This window comes from Geotrypetes seraphini, chromosome 9, assembly GCF_902459505.1.
Source record: "Geotrypetes seraphini chromosome 9, aGeoSer1.1, whole genome shotgun sequence".
Lineage (NCBI taxonomy): Eukaryota > Metazoa > Chordata > Amphibia > Gymnophiona > Dermophiidae > Geotrypetes > Geotrypetes seraphini.
Window position 1 is genome coordinate 113,937,841 of NC_047092.1, and position 12,009 is coordinate 113,949,849.

The window sequence follows — 12,009 nt, forward strand, 5'->3', positions numbered from 1 at the left end:
TAGTATCAAAATCTTCACTGGCTGCCCTTGGAAGCACGAGTTTTGTTTAAATTTTTTTGCCTTTGCTATAAATCAATTTTTGGCCTGGCCCCTATATCTGGTTTCTCAATTTAATCTGGACAGTTCTATTAGGTCTACACGCAGAATTCATTTGTTCTCCTTTCCATCATTAAAGGACTGCCACTACAAAAGATTCCTGGACAGAACTCTTGCCTCCCAGGCAGGTAAATGGAACGACTGGCTGGCTAACATCATCAACTAGTCCTCATCTTACCTCAATTTTAGAAAATCAATAAAAACGAATTTGTTTAACCGATTGTAACCTATGAATCTAGTGTATCACTTCTCCCAACCTGTACGCAAACTGGAAAGAACCTGGTACAAATCAGGCACAAACACTGACAGACACTCCTGGCGAATTAAAGTTACAGAATACAAAAAAATGATCAAAGAAAAGCGCCACAGACACTACTCCCAATCTATCAACACCCCATCCCTGAACACCAATAAACTATTCAGACTAGTTAACTCCTTATTTGACACCGCCCCACAGAAAAGCTCCCCCACAGATCTACCACCCTCCCCGACAAATCTAGCCGACCACTTCGCCAACAAAATTCTTAACTTGAAAACAACGCTCACAACAACTAGCACCTACCCATATATCCACCTACCTTCTCCAGAAAATGATGGCTCACCTGCTGACATGACCTGGTCTCACTTCAAAAACCCAGAATGGAACCTATTTCTCAAGCTATACTCAAAATATTCCAAATCAAACTGCCTACTAGATAACTGCCCTCCATCCATCATGAAAACTGCCCCCCTCCCCTTCAAAGCTGAACTCTTCAACTGGGTCACCCTCTGCCTGTCTACTGGTCACTTCCCAAAGGAACTTGGCCACATCCTCGTATCTCCAATAATCAAAAACCCCAAAGAATCTCCCTCTGTAGCCTCCAACTACAGACCCATCACCAATATTCCTCTTTTCCTTAAAATCATGGAAGGACTTGTCAATTACAATCTCATGCCATACCTAGAGAAATTTAACATCCTCCACGACTCCCAGTCTGGATTCCGCACTAACTACAGTACGGAAACCGTTCTTGCCTCACTAACCAATCACCTTCTCCAACTATTCTCACTGGGAAACAGCGCACTGTTACTCCAGTTTGACCTCAGCAGTGCCTTCGACCTAGTAGACCATGACATTCTGATTAGTTGCCTCGACTCCATTGGCATTTCCGGACAAGTACTAACCTGGCTCACAGGCTTCCTAAAAAACTGAACCTACCAAGTCCATAACGACGGAACCTTCTCCCATACCTGGAGCAACCCCTGCGGAGTTCCCCAAGGCTCCCCCCTATCCCCGTCACTATTCAACGTCTATATGGCATCACTGGGACACTTGTTATCGAACCATAACCTGAAATCCTATATCTATGCAGATGACATTACAATCATCATACCTATCACCTCACTGTCACATGAGACAGAACAATACATCTCAACCGTCCTCACCATGGTATGAAACTGGACCACACGCTTCAAACTGAAACTAAACCCAGAAAAAACCAAGTTCTTCCTTGCAAGTCCCAACCACAAACTAATGACCACCACCCTGCATCTCAATGGTTTAACGTATCCAATCAATTCCACTATAAAAATTCTCGGAGTCATCTTGGACCGATGCCTCACCTTGGAAGATCACACCAATGCCCAGGTCAAAAAATGCTTTTCCACCCTTTGAAAACTCCGTTCTATCAAACATTACTTTGATTTCCCCACCTTCAGTTTGCTGGTCCAATCCCTAATCCTAAATACCCTGGATTACTGTAACATCATATACCTGGGCTCCTACAAGAAAACCATTAAACAACTAAGATTCATCCAGAACACCGTCGTCCGCCTCATCTATGGGCTTAAAAAGTCAGACCACATCAGCCCCTTCTACAGAAAACTTCATTGGCTACCGTTTGAAGCAAGGGTCATCTTCAAATTCGCCTGCCTCTGCTTCAAAACCCTATCTGGCTCAGCCCCGATATACCTGTCACACCACTTCGTCTTCCCAGGCTCTAACCGAACACGCAATGTCCACCTGTTTGCCTACCCCTCCCCAAAAGGATGCATCTACAAAAGATTCTTGGACAAAACCCTCTCTTTCCAAGCTGGCAAATGGAATGACTGCTTGACCACCCTCATCTCTCTTGCCCCAACCTACCTATCTTTCAGGAAATCTCTCAAATCATACCTCTTTGATAAATTCCTCTAACTCCCGCCCTCCCAACCAAACTACTAATCTCAACCTCGCCTCCCTCCCCCTCTTGCATGATTATTGTTCGCACCCCCCCCCCCCCGTGCAACAGTTATCGGATCATTTTGTAATGTCCACTGGTTTATACCACACACTTGATAACTAATTCTCTGTACCTTCATTGCATAAATACAGTTCTTATCTCCTATAAACTACTCTGAACTGTTTACTGATACTCTGTAACTTTGCTGTATATGTACAGTCTCTTCTCCTGTAAATCGCTCTGAACTGTTTTGTGGTATTGCGGTATACAAAAATAAAGTTATTATTATTATTATTATTACCTTATTTCCGATGGCTTTGAATTGTAACTACTTCGCTGATTGTCCAGCGCCTCTTGTTGTAAACTGCCTCGAACTATCATGGCTTTGGTGGTATATAAAAATAAAATTATTATTATTATTATGTTCTTATTTTAAATATAAACTGAAGAGAACTGAAGCAAAAATGCTGAGTATTGAAGCGTAAATGGAAAAAAATCTAAATCCCCTGCAGATAAGACAGTCCTGGAGGAACAATATCAAGTTCTACAATACAGTACTAAAAAAAGCAAGGAAGAATTTCTACGGTGACAAAATCACCAGATCCAATAACCAGAGAAGCACATTGTTTAACATCTGGCACTCCTTAACCTCTAAAAATAACTCCCCTCCTCTCCAGCAGCAGACGACCTAGCAAAATTCTTCAACGAAAAGGTTGCTACTATAAGAAGTTCTTTTCCATCAGCAGTCACTTACAATTCTCTGGTGCCCAGCGACACTAACCCTATCCCAGTAGACAGATCCTGGACAGTCTTTGAGCATGTATCTGAAGCCCAGGTCTCTAAACTGTGCCACAAATTAAGATCCTGCAAATGTGCCCTGGACCCATTTCCTTCCTACTTTTACGAGAAAATTCCCACGCAGGCTATTTCATCTCTCACCAGACTTATCAACTCAGCCTTACTATCTGGTCTATTTTCCGTACAAATGGGACACATTGCCCTGACCCCACTACTGAAAAAAGCTGATCTAGACCTATCCTCCCCTTCCAGCTATCATCCTATAGCAAATATTCCTCTCCTGACCAAAATGCTCAAGGCTATTATATCCACTCAGCTCTCATCTTACTTAGAGAGATTCTCCATTCTATTACCTTGCCAATATGGCTTCAGACCCAATTTCAGCACTGAATCCCTGCTGGCCTCTTTAATCTCAAAGATTCAACAACTTCAATCTCGTAATAAGTTTTCTATCCTACTACAATTCGATCTATGTGCGGCCTTTGATATTGTCCACCACGATATCCTAATTTACCAACTTTCTGAGATAGGCATTGATTCCACAGTTTTAGACTGGTTCTCAAAATTTTTATGATCCCGCTCTTACACTGTTAACATGAATGGAACCATGTCTTCTCCTTGGAGACCGCTATGTGGTGTTCCCCAGGGATCACCCCTGTCCCCTATTCTTTTCAACATTTATATGTCTTCTTTGAAATTTTTCCATCTATCTCCCTTTGAAACTCTATTTACATATGCAGATGACATCCTTGTCCTCTCTCGAGATAGATTTGAACCTCACTAACCTCACCGAAAACATAACGAAACTCCAATCCTGGGCCCTCTCTGTACAAATGAAGCTGAATGAGTCCAAAACAAAACTACTCTGGCTTGGCCCAAAATTAGATCAGTTACCCACACTCATTCCACTACCTTCTGGTCCCACACTGCAGATTGAATTCTCAAGCAAAGTTTTGGGCATCATTATTGACTCTACACTTTCCTTTAATGATCATCTCAACTCTCTGGTAAAAAAATGTTTTTTTTAGTCTTCACATGTTGAGGAAAGTGAGATCCTGCTTCCGCCAACAATATTTTGCTGTCCTTGGACAATCAATCATTCTTTCCAGACTGGACTATTGTAACTCCATCTATCTAAGTCTAACCAAGAAAAGTCTTCAAAGACTTCAGCGGATCCAAAACACTGCGGCTAGGTTGATCTTTGCAAAAAGCAAATTCGATCATGTTTCCCCGCTTCTGTCAAAACTTCACTGGCTTCCGGTGATTTCTAGGATTCACTTTAAATATACCTGCCTAATTTTCAAGATCCTACATGGCATTCTTCCTCCCCTAATCTCACTATCCTAGAATTCTTCGAGACCTGACACCACCAGATCTGCCCACATACTCAAACTATCTTTTCCCTCATTAAAAGGCATCATTGTATGCAGGTAAATTAGGGAAATCCCTTTTCTTCAAATTCATTGAGCTTTGGAATAACCTCCCTGCCCCACTGCAGAACCTAGGCTCATTCCAATTATTCAGAAAGCATCTGAAAACCTGCTTTTCTCCAAAACGTAAAGCTATCTATTTAAAATGTAAAGCTAGCTATCATCTTCATAACCTCTAATTTCTTATTATGTCCTTCCCTCTTTTATTGAATTACCTATAAACCGTGCCGAGCTCTATCTTTATGGAGATGATGCGGTATACAAACTTAAGGTTTAGTTTATATATATATATATTTATTTATTTATTTATTTAGCATTTTTATTGTTGGTAGATCATTTTGATTTAGTCATTATAAAAGTAGCTCACAAGCCAAAAAAGTGTGGGCACCCCTGATTTAGGGGATTCTACACACTTGTCAGACTCATATGCTTTGTTTAACAGAAATTTCCAATATGCTCAATGGAAAGTTAAGGAGGAGAAGACCAGATACCAAAAAAGTACTGATAAAAGCACAATAGGCAAATACAAATGGCAAGCTATGAAAGCCAAATGGCCTTTATCTGCCGATATCTCTAGCTACAGGTATTTGTTTAAATTTTTTGAACTGAATGACGCCATGAAGCAGGGCAGACGCTGATCACTGTCTCTCCTGCCACTTCCTCTCACTCCTCCTTATAATCGGCGATTTCTAAGTGCCCTGCTACCGGGTTTGGGATCGGGCTCTTTCTCTGTGACTGCTGCTCCTGATGGCCACGACCCTGTTGCCCGCGATGTCGGCAAAAGTCCCATGAAAGGATCAGGACTGGCAGAAGGCTTTGGATAGCAAGATGGCGGCGCCCGCTAGTTCAGAAGCGGTCTTGGAGGTTGCTGCTGAGCTGACCGCCGCAATGGAAATTATTTTGGAGAAGCGCCTGCTCCCCATCGACGCTAAGCTTGAGAGAGTGCAGGAGAAGCTGGACGTGATGGGGCAGGATGTGGCCACTTTTCACTAACGCATGGCGGCTTTGGACGATCGCGTGCTGAGCACGGAGGGCTTGCTGAGCAGCCATGAAAACACTATTGCTGCCTTGGAGGATCGTCTTGAGGACCTGGCACTGCAATTTATGGTTTGTCAGCTTGCCTGAGGATTTGCCGGAGTCTGATCAGCGTTCTACCATGGAATCTTGGCTTACTTCCTCCCTTACCATCTGGTTTGGGACCCCTGTGCATTAAACGAGCTCACAGGCTGGGCCTCAAGCGATCCATGATGGCGAGACTGCGCGTGATGATTGTTAAACTGTTAAGCTATGTTCAAAAGCAGGCTATTCTTCAAGCCCTTCATGGGGATCAGAACTGACTTATAACAACAGAAGAATTTTATGCTTCCAAGATTACTCTGCCAAAGTCTCGCAACAGCGAAGAGCCTTTGCCCCAGTGTGTACAGCGCTGATTCAACGCAACATTTGCTTCACCTTGCTGTACCCGGTGAAGCTACGGGTCCAGAGTAATGGGACTACCACTTTTTATACCACTGTGGCAGAGGCACAGTCCTTCTTGGCCTGGGAGTCTACGGCGGGGCCCTCTACCAGCACAATTTCATCCACAGTGGGGCCGGCAGAGTGAGGGTGTAGCCTGCTGCTAATGTGGACTGGTTCTATTGTTTAGCTGTTGGCAAGAGAGCGGCCCTTAGCCCTGTTTAACGTTGTGTTTTGGCCCTTTCCTCACTACTCTGAGGTTTATCTGAGATGTTCCTGGCCTATCTGCACTCCTGGGGCCCTATGTGTTTCTTCCTGGGGCTGGGAGCACTGTGCCTTGACTTTTCCTTTGACTTTGAGCTCCGCATGGTGTATGGGCCTGGTTCCCGGGCCTTCTGGCCTCTCATAAGACTCTGAACTGCACCTCTTGGTCTCTGGGAAATGGAGTGGGGGAGCTCCGGAGACCCTATGGTTCTTTTTCCAGTTCTGTCCATGCTTGACTGTTGAGTTACCCGAGGACTACCTGGACGAACTATTGTATTTGTTCTTTTGAGGCTTGTTCTTTGTGTTTTGGAGTGTGTGGGGACTGGGGTGGGGGACCTGGACTTCAGGGGGGTATGAGAGTTTTGGCATGATAAGTGTTGGTTGCTGTGGGTGTTCCTTCCTGGTTTCTTTTTTTTTTTTCCTTTCCTTTCTCTTTCCTGCTCCATTAGTTCGGCTGCCAGTTGAAATTGGCGTGGTTGCCCCTTTGTGGGTGGGCTAGGGAGCAGTGTGTGTTTCCATAGGGGTCTGGGTTGCTTGAAGATGTGTGTGGAGAGGGAGGGCTTTGAGTGGTGGGGGTTTCCGGTAGGGCATTGTTTGATCCTTGCTTGATCATGTTTTGGTACTTGTATGACTGGGAATTGTCTGCCTCTCTGCCCTCTCCCCTCTCTCTGGGCTTTCTATCTGTGGGGCCCATTTTTGGGTCCAACTGTGTTTCATGCCAGGTTTGGGAGATGGGTGGATTTGGCTTCTTTTGTCTTAGGGGTTGTGGGAGGGCATTGTACATGATTTGCTTTTCCTTCAGGAAAAGCCATTGTTTGTGGGTTCATGGGGGTTTATTTGGGATGGGTTTAATGTTGGGAATGGGGGGAGGGTGGGGGTGGGAGGAGTAGGGGTGGGGATGTGTGCGGGGGTTTGTTTTTTCTTTGGTTGGGTGGGGTTTTTTTGCTTTTGCGGTGCCTTGTCCCGGGAGACACTATTTTCACTTGAGCGCTCGTTTTCTTGTTGTGAACCAGTTGATGGCCTGGAGGCCTGTTCTCTTTTCTGATGGATGCTGTAGGCTGGGACGGCCAATCTTTTTTAATCACTCTTTCACTTCATTTGTTTCATTTTTTCATAAGTTCAATGGTGAGTCTCGTTACTTGGAATGTTGGAGGCATTAATTCTCCTATTAAACATGCCAAAATTTTACAAAATCTGCAGAGACTTGAAGCGGATATTGTTATGTTGCAGGAGACACACCTTACTGACTTAGAACATGCTAAATTGAGGAGGGGTTGGGCGGAGCGCTGTATAACCGCGGCTGCAGTCGGGAAGAAGCGGGGAGTAGCTATTCTTTTTCGGAAAGCGGTGGCTACCCAGATTACGCCCGTGGCTATTGATGAGGGGGGACACTATGCTTTTTGCACGGTGGTGATCGGAGGTGCTCCAGTGCTGGTGGGGTGTGTCTATGCTCCCAATACCTATGATAAATCTTTTTATACTCGTTTGAAGACTTTCCTTTTGTTGCATGCTCCTCTCCCGATGATTTTGGGGGGGTGACTTCAACATCGCCTGGGACGCTTCCCTGGACAAATCTCATTCTTCTAGTGGTGGTGGGGTAACTGAGGTTAAGGGTCTCCCTCAGTTGTTTGAAATTTTGGATCTATTGGATGTTTGGAGACTCCTGCATCCTGGGGAGCGGGATTATATCCATATCTCTCGCGCTCAAGCCTCTCGAGCTTTCTCGCTCTCTCTTTTCCAGGGTATGACGAATGGAGATTGTGCCTTATGTGATCTCGGATCATGCCTGGGTGTGGATGGACTGGGACTTGGGAGTGGGGCCTCATCCGCCGGGGTGCTGGGCTTATCCTTTATGGCTCCAGGATGATCCTAACTTTTCGCCGTATCTTCTGAAGGCGTGGAAGGATTATCAATTCCATAATAGTCATCATGTGGATAATCTGGTTTTATACTGGGAAGCGGCGAAGGCGGTTCTTCGGGAAGTTATTATTAATTATGTCAGCCGGGTGCGGAAGATGTGTGATAGGGAGTTGTTTCGTTTGTCGGGGCAGCTGATGAGAGCGCGGCGTGCTTTTGGTCTTCACCCTACTCCAAGTAACAAACAGAGTTTACTCTCTTTGCAGACGGTGATCAATGAGATCTTACGTTAACGGGCAACTTATTATATATTATAAATATCGCTTATATGTTCACGGTAATAAGGGGGGGGAACTTTTGGCCCGTTTGGTCACTAGTGATACTGACATCTGTGGTGTCTTTTGACGTTTTTATGCAGCTCTCTATGCTCCACCTCCGGCTTTGGGGCTCCCTGGGGAACTCTACTTAGATGAACTTGCTCTCCCTTGTCTTACTGAGGAGCAGAATGCCCAGTTGAATGCGCCCGTTGAGGCCAGAGAGGTGGAACTCGCTATTGCACAAAGTCCTACTTTAAAAGCCCCTGGGGGTCGATGGTTATAGAGCCGAATTCTATAAACTTCTGAAGCCTGAAATTGTGTCACCGCTGTCTATGTTTAATGTGATGATCAATGCTGAGGCGATGCCTAACACCTTAATGTAGCTCAGATCATTGTTCTTCCGAAACCCAGGAGAGATCCTACTATCCCGGAATCTTATAGACCTATTTCGCTACTTAATTTTGATATCAAACTTTAGGTAAAGATTCTGGCTAACCGATTGGCTCGGGTGTTGCCGCTTCTTCTTCACGAGTCTCAGGTCGGTTTCGTTCAGGGTTGCTCTGTGGCGAAAAACTTGCACAAAATTTTAACGTCCTTGGGACTATAGTTCTAGAGTCATGGCGCCTTCTCTTCGTATTAGTTTCGATGCTGAGAAGGTGTTCGACCGCATTCACTGGGATTTCTTGTTTGCTTCTGACTAAATATGGCTTTCAGGGCCGTTTTGTCTCGGCGATCTGTGCGCTCTATGCTACTCCTCAGGCCGCTCTATGGGTCAATGGTTGTCGCTCTTCTTTATTTGAGATTCATACTGGAACCCACCAGGGGTGTCCTTTGTCCCCTTTATTGTTCGTATTGGTGCTTGACCCCCCTCCTCCGTGATGTCTATTCGAATCCGGCTATCCAGTGTGTTCAGTTGGGGGCTCAGAGCTTTAAAGTTGCTGCTTGGAGACTATTAGAGAGTATGGAGACTACGCTGGCTTCTGTTTGAATCTGATCAAGTCTGAGACCTTACCTTCCTCCCCGGTCTTAAAAGTTCAGTGGGGCGCTTCCTTTCCTTTACGATGGGTCCCAGGCTCCTTTCGGTATTTGGGGGTCTATCTTTCAGTCTCAATGACTCAGCTTTATTTGCTTAATATTCCTAAGCTTTTGGCTGATACTAGGGTCCAACTTGAGGCCTGGGGTGACCTCCCTCTGGCCCTGATAGGCCGTATATCTTTAATTCACATGATTTTCCCGCATTGGCTGTATGTGTTACAAGCTTTGCCACTTCGTTTGTTGAAGAAGGATCTTACGCGTTTGCACCATTTATTGTCCCATTTTTTGCTGGCATTCGCATAAGCCGAAAGTTCGCTTTCAATATTTGGTGGGTGGCTGGAAACAGGGGGGCCTCGGACTTCCCGATTTTGGCCTTTACAATGAAGCCTGTTTACTCAGGTATCTGAAAGACTGGTTGCTGGGAGAACATCAGCATACTCCTTTGGATTTTTAACGCGCTGTCTATGCTCCTCATTCTTTTTATAGTCTCTTACATTTGCTTACTAAGGAGCTTCCCACTGATTTCCGTGCGTGTGTTCTTTTGAAACCTATGCGCACTGTGTGGGGGAGCTTGATCAGAAGATTGGGAGGGGACCTGTGCATGTCGAATCAACTTCCCTTCCGTGGGAACTTGGCCTTTCCTCTGGGCTGGGATAACCCTGCTTTTCTTAGCTGGGCTATTTGCGGATTTCGTCTCGTGGAACATCTGTTGACTGAGGAGGGCTGTTTGAAACCTCTTGCTGCTTTTGGGGACCGCTTGGGTGGGTGCTGGGGTGATACTTTTGCCTATTGTCAAGTGAAACATTATATTCTTTCTCTTCCGCAGGACCGGCTCGCTCTACTGATGGGGTGCGTCTTCGGGCTTTCTTTGAAGGGGTGGCAGTTCATTCTACTTTGGTGTCGGCGTTGTATAGGGTCCTATCGAAGTTTATGGGCCCTAAAGAGGTACCGTGACTTCAAGAGAACTGGGGTCATGAACTTCACATGGATCTTAGTACTTGGGATATTCTGTGAGCCCTGTGGGGGGTCCCTAGCTTGATAATGGGAGCAGAGTATCACGAGTGTTATGTAGAGTGATCTATAGGGCCTATTATACTCAAGTCCAATTGACTCGCCCCTATACCTGAAATGTGGTTGGGATCCCAATACTTTAGCTCATTCCTTTTGGGATTGTTGGACTATACAAGTTTTTTGGAAGTCTATCGTTCATTACTTTCGAGGCTTATTTTCGAGACCAATTGTGGGTACCTTGGAGCAGTTGGGCCTTGATCTGCCTGGGGCTTTTCGTGGCCTTCCTAAAGGGGATCCCCTCTAGTGTCGTAAGGTGTGTCTTCTTGTTCACAAATGCATTTTGCAATCCAGGACTGTTTCTGAGCCTCCTTCTTTTTGGACTTGGAGAGCTCTGGTGCATACTTTGGCCACATGAGAGGCCCGAGAGGCGGTTGGTCACCCTCTTCACCGACGTCACTTTATGATTGTGTGGGGAGTCTATTTGGATTCCTTATCTCCTAGAGGTCGCAGTCTCCTTTTGAATCCTCTTGCTTAGCCTTGTTGAGGTTCATCGCGCTCACTCCCAGGATCGGTCACTGCAGGTACTTCCTTTTTTTTTTCCTTTTGTTTTGTTGATTTGTTTGTTTGTTGGGGGGGAGGATTTTCCTATTGCGACTGCCAAGGGCCACCAGAACACGGGCCTTTGGCGTTTTGTTGATTGACTTCTGTTTCCTTCATGGGATAAGGGGGGGATTTTGTACGGGTGGTTATTGCTGCTTGGGTGGGGTTCAGGGGACAGGGGGGACGGGGGGTTTCTACTCTTGTTCCACCAAAACAACGCAATAACTTTTGTATTATTGGATGATCTTTTCTTTGACTTTGCTATCTTTGTTGTTTTGTATTCATAATAAAACAGATTTGAACATAAATTTTTTGAACTGAAATGTCTGACAAACAGATTTGTAATTAAGAAACCTTACCTTTGACATCTTTGAAGTAGCTTAGTCAACTGGTATCAGCAAAATGTTACTACAATTTAAACAAAAAAGCTTATTAATGTACTGTGACTGTAGTGCTGATATTGTTCAAATAGCTGCATCATATTTAATTCAAGACAAGTAAAGGGTCTGTACCAAGCATCTTTGGCCATTTTCAAGAGGAAATGCAATGATTTGCAGAGCATTCTTTTGTTGCTTTTAAAACGAATGTATCCCTGATTATGACAAAGGCCAGCTTATATTTTGTTTTATACAATCATATGAAAAATTTTCTCAGCTCTAAATGAAACAGTGCTCTTCACTACTAAAAGCCAGACTTCAAAAGCAGGCTGCTCTAAGTTAAGTCTTTGAGGGCTCCAAGCAGGCCAGTTTTTCAAGTTATCCCTAATGAATATACAAGAGAGAGATTTGCACACCACCTACATTTATTATGTGTCATGCATATTCATTAGGGTTATCTTGAAAACCTGGTCTATCTGCTTGCTTCCTCAAGGATTGAACTTGGACTAGCTTGCTTTAAAGTTTTAGCCTAATTAAAAAACAAAGCACAACTTCAACCAGCCTAAGG

At 44.7% G+C, this 12,009-nt stretch overlaps 1 protein-coding gene across 1 annotated transcript in view; it reads right to left on the bottom strand.

Moving 5' to 3' along the window:
• The window catches only part of SEPTIN2 (septin 2), a 493,452-nt gene extending 481,992 nt beyond the window's left edge, over window positions 1-11,460 (bottom strand). Inside the window, exon 1 of the mRNA XM_033957764.1 lies at window positions 11,424-11,460. Within this exon, the coding sequence (XP_033813655.1) occupies window positions 11,424-11,432 (9 nt within the window). The 5' untranslated portion in view covers window positions 11,433-11,460. The remainder of the gene's footprint in view (window positions 1-11,423) is intronic.
• Window positions 11,461-12,009: the final 549 nt, after the last annotated feature.